Source organism: Pelophylax lessonae (assembly GCF_965119305.1).
Source record: "Pelophylax lessonae genome assembly, chromosome: 6".
NCBI classification, from domain to species: Eukaryota; Metazoa; Chordata; class Amphibia; order Anura; family Ranidae; genus Pelophylax; species Pelophylax lessonae.
The window spans coordinates 306,849,448-306,859,865 of NC_138773.1; the positions used below are offsets into that span (position 1 = coordinate 306,849,448).

Below are 10,418 nucleotides of genomic sequence, written 5' to 3' on the forward strand. Positions count from 1 at the left end.
GTCTTAAGACTAAAATACGACTAAAACTAAAATGGCATTTTAGTCAAAAGACTATAACTAAAACTAAATCGAAATTTGCTGCCAAAAATTAACACTGGTGCATGCTCAAAGCATAAATAATAACACATTAGATTTTTCACTCCAGGACCAGCAGTAGTATATAATGAGTTTGGAAATTGTAGAGAAATGCATTACAAATTACAATTGAACTACACCCATTCGATTATAGATGACTAAAATGAGTTTTAGTCGACTAAAATGTAGGGCGTTTTAGTCGACTAAAATATACTGGGGTTTTAGTCGACTAAATACGACTAAAACTAAAACACTTGCAGAAGACTAAAATAGGACTAAAACTAAAATGCCATTTTAGTCCTAAGACTAAGACTAAAACTAAATTGAAATTTGCTGCCAAAATTAACACTGCAGCACAGATCATACGGTCCTACTATGTAGGACCGTTGATCTCTGCTGTTACACACACACAGCCACATCCCTGCACAGTTAGAAACACGCCCCTAGGGACACACCTAACCCCTCCCTCTCCAATAAAGTTAACCCCTTCACTGCCAGTGTCATTTTTCCAGTAACAGTGCATATGTATAGCACTGATTACTGTAGTAATGTCACTGGTAACCCCAAAAGTGTCAAAAATGTCAGTCAAGGGTCCGATCTGTCCGCCGCAATGTCGCAGTCCCGCAAAAAAAATCGCAGATCGCCGCCATTACTTGTTAAAAAAAAAGACAAAAATCTTTCCTGTAGTTAGTAAACGCAATAACTTTTGCGCAAACCAATCAAAATACGCTGCTTATGTTTTTTTTTTTTTTTTACCAAACATATGTAGCAGAAAACGGCCAAAAATGTTAAATTTTGATTTTTACATTTTTTTTTTTTTGGGAAATTTCATATAAAAAAAAATGTGAAATATTGTTATTTTTTCAAAATTTACGCTTTTTTTTGTTTATAGCGCATGATCAAAAAATCGCACAGATTATCAAATACCACCAAAAGAAAGCTCTGTGGGAAAATAAGACGTCAAATTTGTTTAGGTACAGCGTCGCACGACCGCGCAATTGTCCGTTAAATTCACGCAGTGCCGAATCGCAAAATAGGGCCTGGTCAGGAAGGGGGTAAAATCTTCCGGGGCTTAAGTGGTTAATAAAAGGAGCAGTGCATGATTTCAAAGATTGAGGCAGTCGTTATAAGGGTGATATGTGTTTTTTTTTTTTTTTTTTTCATGTTCAAGGTTTAATCATATTTTGCTTTCCATCCAGACAGGAGAACTTCCCCATTCATATCGCCTTGTCAGTGTCGTTAGCCACATTGGTAGTTCCTCCTCTTCTGGTAAGAATCCTATTCATTATTTTTGCTTCAAAGGCATATAGTATTTTTTGTAGCATTTATATTACGGGTCAGTAAACCCCCAATTTTTTTTTTTTTTTTGTCATTGCCTGTTTAATTGCTCTTTCTTTGTGCTCTAGGGACGCAGTGATACCTGTTTTTTAAGAGTGATTACTTGTGCTCAAATACTCACCAATACCAATTGGATGCAGTGCGGTTTAAGCCTATACTAAATAAATGGGCTCAAATCGCACTGCAAATGCATTTGATTTGAAAATGAATGCGGTGTGATTCCTATCCGAATCACATGGGGTTTCCCACACAGCTCCTGTGTGAGCCCAGGCTGAAGTCACTATGACAAGCCTGGGTTCACACAGAGCATTGCGGGAAACTGTGAGTGATTCGGACAGGATTTCTGTTTAAATCGCATGCGATGTTCCCTTGTGGGGCGCCGGGGGGAGGGGGGGGGTATTGTGCGTCCGGGCCTGGCCCGGGCTGCCTCGGTCTGGAACGTAGATGGATATCTATGGAGTAGAACAACGGATCACTGTTATGCGCTCCTTCGGAGACTGTGTCGCTAGTTCTGTTTTTTGACTTGTAATGATGTATTCCATAACGGATGTTTTCCACACTGTTTTATTGTGTATTTTTCCTTTGCACTTAAACTGAATAAAAATTTATTGAAAGTAAATCGCATACGATTCTTTGTAGTGCGATTTGAGCCCATTCATTTTGTATGGGCTCAAATCGCACCGCAAAGGTATGAGTTTTAGGTATTACAACATTTCTACAAGTACTCGTGCAACTGCCTAATATCGGCACCGATACCAGTATCAGTGTGCTCAGTGTTTCTTTAACCACTTAAGCCCCGGAAGATTTTACCCCCATTCCGACCAGGGGGTATTTTGCGATTCGGCACTGCGTGACTTTTAACGGACAATTGCGCGGTCGTGCGACGCTGTACCTAAACGAATTTGGCGTCCTTTTTTTCCCACAAACAGAGCTTTCTTTTGGTGGTATTTGATCACCTGTGCGATTTTTTTGATCACGCGCTATAAACAAAAAAAGAGCGTCAATTTTGCAAAAATAGCAATATTTTTCACATTTTTTTATATGAAATTCCCCCCCAAAAAAATGTAAAAATCAAAATTTTTTAACATTTTCGGCCAATTTGTTTTATGCTACCTATGTTTGGTAAAAAAAATCGCAAAAAGCGTATTTTGATTGGTTTGCGCAAAAGTTATCGCGTTAACTAAGGGAAAGATTTTTGTCATTTTTTGTTGTTTTTTTTTTTTACCGCGTAATGGCGGCGATCTGCGATTTTTTTTTTTTTTTTTTGCGGTACTGCGACATTGCGGCGGACAGATCGGACCCTTGACTGACATTTTTGACACTTTTGGGGTTACCAGTGACATTTCTTCAGTAATCAGTGCTATATATATGCACTGTTACTGTAAAAATACACTGGTAGTGAAGGGGTTAACTTTATTTGGAAGAGAGGGGCTGTGTGTGTCCCTAGGAGCGTGCTTTCTACTGTGATTGGCTGTGGCTTGAGCTGTAAGGACACTGATCAACGGATCTACATAGTAGATCCATGTGATCAGTGTCTTTACAGCGAGAAGAATGACAGGTCGCTTGTTTACACAAGCTGCCTGACATTCTCCCTCTCCCCCGCCGATCGCCGAGTGGCCGGCGGACATCGGGTCCGCTGGTCACACGCGCGGGGGGGTCCGTGACCACGCGGGAGCGCGCCTCCGGCGGCGCGCGCTCGCTCCCTAGACCCTCACAAGCAAGCAACGTAGCCCTACGTTAGTTTGCCTGTGAGGGGCTGACCGCCGACGTAGATAGTCGTGCGGCGGTCGGCAAGTGGTTAAATACTATATTTTTATCTATTTAATGCTATATTCACTGTGTATGCTCCAGTTTTCCTCTGCAAGAAAATCATGCTTTGCTGTGCGCTCAAGCATTATATGAAAGAAGACCTCCCCGGTATGCCTAGAAAAAAGTGCAGTTTTCTTGCCAATGGCAACTGGGTGTTGCAGTTATTCGCTGTGCAAACTGTTCCAGAAGCAGGTCTGATAGAATGTAATTGAGAAACTGGTCAACATATTTCACCCTGTGACCAGCAAGGAGGAGTATCCACATCTAAAAGGATGCTGAGGATGTTCTTCTTTATAAGGCTTCGTCTCAGAGTTTTGTCACATGCTGAAATTACTCTCTGCCCAAATATCAGACAGTGCGGTGAGGAGGTCCAATGGGCTACATCTTGTGACTGCTTAGTGAAAGAATGTAATTTATGGCTAGTTATTGGTAATGGGTTTACATAATCTTTAATTACTGAGGTTTATTTTCCATAGGTCACTATATCAGCGATGTGTGCGATGTAAAAAAACAGGCCTGGTTCACATATAATGATTTGGCTGTATCAAGGACACAGGAGATCACCGTTCAGAGTGACCGAGACAGAAGCGGCTATATATTCTTTTATATGCACAAGTAAGTAGTGGTGTTGCACGTTTTGCCACATAGGTTTTATGTTAAATAAAAACTATCATGTTGTGTAGATTTAGACCCCGTTCACACAGGGACGACCCGACTTGCTGGGGCGACCTGTGAAGTCGCGGTGCACACATATAATTGAAGTCAATGCAGGTCGCCCCAAAGTAGTACAGGACCCTTTTTCTAAGTCAGAGCGACTTGTCGCTGATATTAGAACGGGTCCTGTGCTAATCTATGGCAGGCGACCCACCGCGACTTGTCAGGCGACCAAGTCGCCTGACAAGTCTAGCTAGTGTGAATGGGGACTTAAAGTGCAATTATAGGCAAAACTAAAATTAAAACGCATACAAAAAAAAACGACCTGCGCCCCAATAGGACACCAGCAGCTAACTCAAACACTGGAAAGTTTTAAAGATATAAATACACATACAAGTAGCGCTAGTACTTAAGGAATAAAATATGTGAAACAATGAAGTCCATCAGAAATTCCACAACATTGGTGATTATGAGGCAAACGATGTAGATCAATGAACTCTTCACCCAGGTGTTTGATAAGGCATACAAAGTGACACAGCCCAGCCACCACACACTGACTCTTACCTGACGGGTAAAGGTGTATAAAGCAGTAAGCAGTTATGGGACCGCTAAACCCCGTTCATAGGCACCAAGCAGCTGGGGACATCCACTGTCTAAAGCAACCGCCTCCAATCATGAATGTTGATACTCCACGTATGATAAGGGACCCATTACTCCTATGTTGTTCTGATTGATAACCAACCTCATACATAAGGGAAGACATCAAAAGGAGAAAAGCCCATAGTGTAGTATCCTCAAATACCTTCATTGATAAAAAGTTGGACATGCACTCGCCAAAGTAAAAGCATCATAAGCGTGTAAACATGTGGACAAAAATGCTGGTCAACGTTCCTCGGGTACCAACCAAAAACATGGCCGACTTCCGGGTGTGACGCTTGGCTAGCTCCTCGCAATGCGTTTTGTCACTACGTCGTCTTCAGGGGGCTAAAATTGACACCTGGTGCAGACTGCCACTATCAGCATTAACAAAGCGATTGTTTTTCTCAGCTGCCCGCAGTAACAGTTTTACTTGTTGATTCTGCCAGTATACCAGGCAAGAAAGCTGCTGTCTTAGGTGCTGTTTCATCTGCAGTTGTCATGGTGCTTACATGTGATCAGTTGTGACACCAGTCATTTGATGGTTTGACAGTTTTGTTGAGAGCACAAGCAACCATTAAATCAAAAATGGGGTTCTGCTTTAAGAAAACATTTGTCATTCAGTATGCCTAACGGCTACTTTACAAAACCTGACTGCTATCCCGTTCATTGCCTGACATTTGAGCTGTTTAAGTAGTTCTAAAGCCTTTACAAATTTTACTTTAATGTATTTTGTGCATTAAGATAAAAACCTGTTGAAGAGGATCCCCGGCCCCTCCTTATACTTACCTGAGCCCATTCTCAATCCAGCGCTGTGCATAAGAGCAGTTGCTTTCCCAGCTCTGTCCCTCCACACTGGGCAGCTTGATAGCAGCAGGAGCCATGGACTCTCCCTCCTGTCTATCAAATCCAATCACGGGGGAGGCAGGGTCAAGCCCTGCTTTGTGTGTGTGTGTAGAAAGAAGCAGATAGGGCAGCACAGGAGTGAGGTAGCATGAGGGCCCCCATAAAAAGCAGCTTTCTATGGGGGTTACTCGACAGGGGGGCCTGGAGCAACAGCAGGGGACACAGGAACAGGATCATCGGGGCTGCTCTGTGTAAAACCATTCCACAGAGCAGGTAGGTATAACATGTTTGTTCTTTTAATTGTAAAAAATAGGAAGCTTTATATCCCTTTTTGGACTACCCAGAGAGTGGTAAAAATTTGTTCCAACTGTTTATATACTTGTCATTGCACACCGAGACCTCACAGCTTGTTTGAAACTCCTTGAGCAGGTGGGATTTCCTCCCACTATGTGCAATCAGGGAGTTCTGAATGCTGAATAAGGCTCCTTTCTCTTACGTCCTGCGACAGTCGCCGCCGCCTCTAAGTCATCACTACTGTCGGAGGACTCAGAGAAAGGAATTTTACAGGCAAGATTTTACAAAAATTCCGTTTTCACACTCTGTCCGTTGGACGGAGTCCGTTTTTCTCAGCAGGGGATCGATCCGCCGATCCCCCGCTGAGCAGGAGGATGACAGCTGTTTTCCATGCTGTGTGCGGAGACACAGCTATCAGTTCCCCATGCATCTCTATGGGGGAGATCGGATGGGAACGGACCGTCTGTCCGTTCTCATCCGATCCGATCTGCTGGACGGATGGAAAATGGGGTTTCCATCCGTCCAGATTTGACGGATCGGATGTCAGCTTAAATGTCCCCGCTGACATCCGATGCCCCATAGGAATGCATGGGGGGACCTTTCAGATCCGCCAACAAAACTGACAGGCAGATCTGAACGGTCCGCCTGTGTGAAAGGGGCCTTAGAGCTAGGGGTAAAAGGGTTGACTTGTCCTGATTTTTTTTTTATTTTCTTTTTAATAGATTTTTATTCAAAAGTTTACCAAAGTACAGAAATGCCAATATAGTTGGACACCTATCAGAAAAAGGATGCTTCCCTCCAATACAATCAAGGACCCAAGTGTCATGAATAGGACCCAAATGAATGAGCCTAAAAGACTGGGCCCTCTTAATAAAGTATCTGTTTACAAATAGCATACACTCAGTGAGTGGTCACACTATAACAAATACAGAATAACGGCAAATCTACAAAGAGCATTACATTAGCAATTAGTCAAATGGTAACACAGCTACAGTCAAATATGTGGGAGCAATAACGATAGGAATTACGTTCAGTACCTTAAGCCTGTCCGTTATTTATTCATATTTCCTTTTTTTTCTCCATCAGAGACATTTTTGATGAACTTGTTGAAGAGGAGAAAAAGTCGCAGGTTACAGCATCTGAAGCAAACAGGTCATCCAGAGCACTGTGACTCCTCTGAATTTACAGGACTGTACACTTGCACTGGACTGCGATCTCTAACGCGCACTTGGCCCAAAGACTTTGAAAAAGCACATTTCTTTGTTCTGATGCCACTTTTGCTATAGCTGGGTGCCACCTCGAGACCTGGGACACCATGACACATCTGCAACTGCCTCTGATCTAGCCAGAAGTGGTCTTCCTAGGCCTGACCCCCCCCCCCCCCCCCCTTCATTCAGCAATAAAAATTGGATGTCTCAACGGCTAAAGCATTCTTGCATCAGTAGGCAACCTCATGACACTACTGCTGCGGTCAGCAGAGGATGCCCAGTTTGGTGACAGAAACCTGTTGTTGTTTTTCGCATCCCTGAGGATTTGCTAGCCCTGGTGTGAAGACAGTCGTCATTTCATTTTTGGAGAGAAATATTTCTATGCGAGAAATCTATCTTTTTAGTATTATTTATAGTGAAAACTGTTAACAGCAAAACCACATATGAATGATTTTTCTTCTGATTTGTTCAGAGCAATAAGATGAAACTAGGAAATAACGTATAAGCTGCTCTTTGGGGCCTATTGGATTAAAACCCAAGTCCAGGCAAAACCTTTTTTGATTTCAAATATAAGAAATGGATCCCATGTAAGATTTTTACTGTGGTCTGTAACCCTCCCCCCCCTTCCCTCATTGTCAAGATTTTGTCTCCCCGACAGGACATGAAATGGGCAGAAGCAGACTTTAACTTTTTCTTTTTTTTTTATAGTAAAATGGGAAAGGTGTAGAACCTCTGACAGGTTTATTACCGTCTGTATGTCAGTCTTGGTGACAGCTGGTTCTCTCAATTCTTGTCCTGTGTCCACAAGGATAGGTGAGGTGAAATCTTCCCAGCAGGGTCATGAACAGCGGTAGAAACTGAATATGTATTTATTCTTCCCAAGTCTATCCAAAGGCAATATGATGGAAAAACAAAAAAAAGTTTTGCTTGGAGTTGAGTTTTAACACGTCTTCGTAGGAACGGTGTGTGCTGCCTCATTGCCGCCAGTCACATTCAGCCTCTAGTTCTCAATGGATTTCCTATTCTTGTGGCCATGAGGCAGAATGGGACAGTTCCTGCTACCAACATAATCGGGGCCTTCCTTTTTTTTTTTTTGTAATGGCCTGTGTGGACGGGGGACATACCTGGTTTATGTTCGGCTCCTTCAATCTCTTAGCGAGTTCTGTTGTACAGTGAATACAGAGAGCACAGCAGATGGAATCTAGGAAGGTTTATAGAAGCAAGCCTTAAACTTTGTGAATGCAGCAACTAGTAAGATAAGTTTGTGTTTTTTATTTTTTATTTTTTTTTACAACTTTGCTAACAAACTAAAATCTTTTCTAAGAGAATATAGCCTTGCTCCTCCCTAGCTCAGTCATTTAGCAGCCAGTGATGATTATAAAGGTTAAAGTAGAAAACCAGGCAATGGGCTAACTGCACACTGAAATGTGATCTGTATACTTGCCAAAGGAATTAACAGATACTAAATTCTGCATAGCCAGAGTCACCAGAGTCGCCTCCGTGCCTGTTAGACCAAGTGAATGATGTTTATTCATCATCCAATGAGCAGACAAGGAGGTGCTGCAGAGTGGCAAAGGTGTTTGAATCACAAGAGCGTCTAAACAGAATCTTTTGGCTAACTGGAGGTCAGCCTTAGCTACAGAGCAAAAACAAGCTCATGCAGAGATTTTGTAAATGTTTTCACCGTTTTTTTAATGCCCTTTGATATGTAGGGGGTCAAACCTTTCTCACCATCTATGCCAGTGATGGCGAACCTTGGCACCCTAGATGTTTTGGAACTACATTTCCCATGAGGCTCCACTACACTGCAGAGTGCTTGAGCATTATGGAAAATGTAGTTCCAAAACATCTGGGGTGCCAAGGTTCGCCATCACTGATCTATGCCATAGAGTCAGGAGGAAAAAGAGCCCAGAGATGCAGCAATTCAGGGAAAGGGGTGTAACTTTTTTACTGCCTGTCATTCTCTGTAAAAGAGGTTTGCCCATCTGTGGCTGCTTTTAGAACTACAAGTTTTCATTGAATTTCTAAGCGAGTCCTTAAAGTGGTTCAGCCAAGAAACCAACTCACTCTGAAAATCTACTGACAGCCACATTCTAGGACTAATCTATATAACGATGTGAAGTAAAAATCGCTTTACATACATTTTCTGCATCCAGTCAAATGCTGAGCAGTCAGCGGCGGCTTCTCTGTGAAGTTATATTCAAGAGAGGTGGCTGGCAATGGAAGCCCCATAGTAAGTCTATGGGTGACGTGACTTCCCAGGAATTTCCCAGCCGCTGTCAGCTCTCTTCTACACAGCATCCCAGGTGGCTGGCAATGGAAGCCCCATAGTAAGTCTATGGGTGACGCCCCTTCCCAGGAATTTTCCAGCCGCTGTCAGCTGTCTCTTCTACACAGCATCCGGTTCTGGAGACTGGACCCGATCGGCTGCAGAAAAGGTATGTATAGCCATTTTGGCTTCACAGGGTTAGATAAATCAGTTTTAGAATGTGGCTGCCAGTAGATTTAGAGTTAAACTGGCCATAGACGGCTCAAATCTCAGCCAATTCAACAGGAACCAGCCAAAATTCGAACCATGTGGTGGCAGGCTTGAATATACGAAGTTGATCGATCAACTTGGGTACAACCAGCCTGCTGGATTCACTTGCGATTATTGCTAGCAGCTGCTAGAGATAGTCACTGTCTTCTCCCGGCGGAGACTGCTTCCCCCAACCCCCTGGCGGGGGAAGACAGTGGCTCGGCAAGAGGGATTCCCCTGTCACCACTGTCTGTTGATGGGGGAATCGTGCAAATTTCTTTGGGTTGCAGGAAACAAATTTTCACCGTCTATGGCCCGCCATAGTTTTTGGCTGAACTTCCACTTTAAAGGCAAGCTGTATGCCATTTTAAAGTATAACTAAAGGCAAAACATTTTTTTTGTTTTAGATAGTGGAGAGAGAGCGAATGGAAAGCTTGTTCATTTAATTATCTGTTAAGGAGATTCATCCTCTTGATTTTTCCGGTTTACCATTATCATCGTAAGTGAAAGTAAAAGAAAATCCCAAATTTTGGGGATACTCGTTCTGGTGACCTGGGGGGTCCCCAAGGAATTCCCTTTTATTTGCTGGGATTCCCTCTCACTTCCTGTTTGGCTATGGGACAGGAAGTGAAAGGAAATCTCCACAATAAAACACAGGTGGTGAAAAAAAAAAAATCTGACAGGTTAATAATCCTCCCTTGCTCTATCCAAAGTGAAAAAAAAGCTTTGCCTATAGTTCTACTTTAAACTCTCAATATTAAAGCATAACTAAATGCAAAACTTTTATTTTTGTTTTGGATAAAGTGGAGAGGGATTAGGAACACCTATTAGGTTTTTATTGCTGTTTGTGCCCCCGTTAGGAGATTCACTCTCCCTATTTGTTACAGTTATTGAAAGTAAAAGAAAATCCCCAAATTTGGGTTGTCCTCAGAAAAGCCTGGGGGGGCAGGGGGGCCAAGGCATTCCCTTTGGTGGGATTTCCTGTTTTGACTATGGGATAGGAAGTGAAGGAAAATCGCCCAAATACAACACAGATGTCA

The 10,418-nt window shown here is 42.8% G+C and overlaps 1 protein-coding gene across 1 annotated transcript in view; it reads left to right on the top strand.

The window, feature by feature from the left end:
- USP37 (ubiquitin specific peptidase 37) overlaps nt 1-6,938 on the top strand; it is a 71,997-nt gene extending 65,059 nt beyond the window's left edge. Inside the window, exons 22-24 of the mRNA XM_082260121.1 lie at nt 1,275-1,344; nt 3,699-3,837; nt 6,739-6,938. Of these exons, the coding sequence (XP_082116247.1) occupies nt 1,275-1,344; nt 3,699-3,837; nt 6,739-6,823 (294 nt within the window). The 3' untranslated portion in view covers nt 6,824-6,938. The remainder of the gene's footprint in view (nt 1-1,274; nt 1,345-3,698; nt 3,838-6,738) is intronic.
- The last annotated feature ends 3,480 nt before the right edge of the window (nt 6,939-10,418 follow it).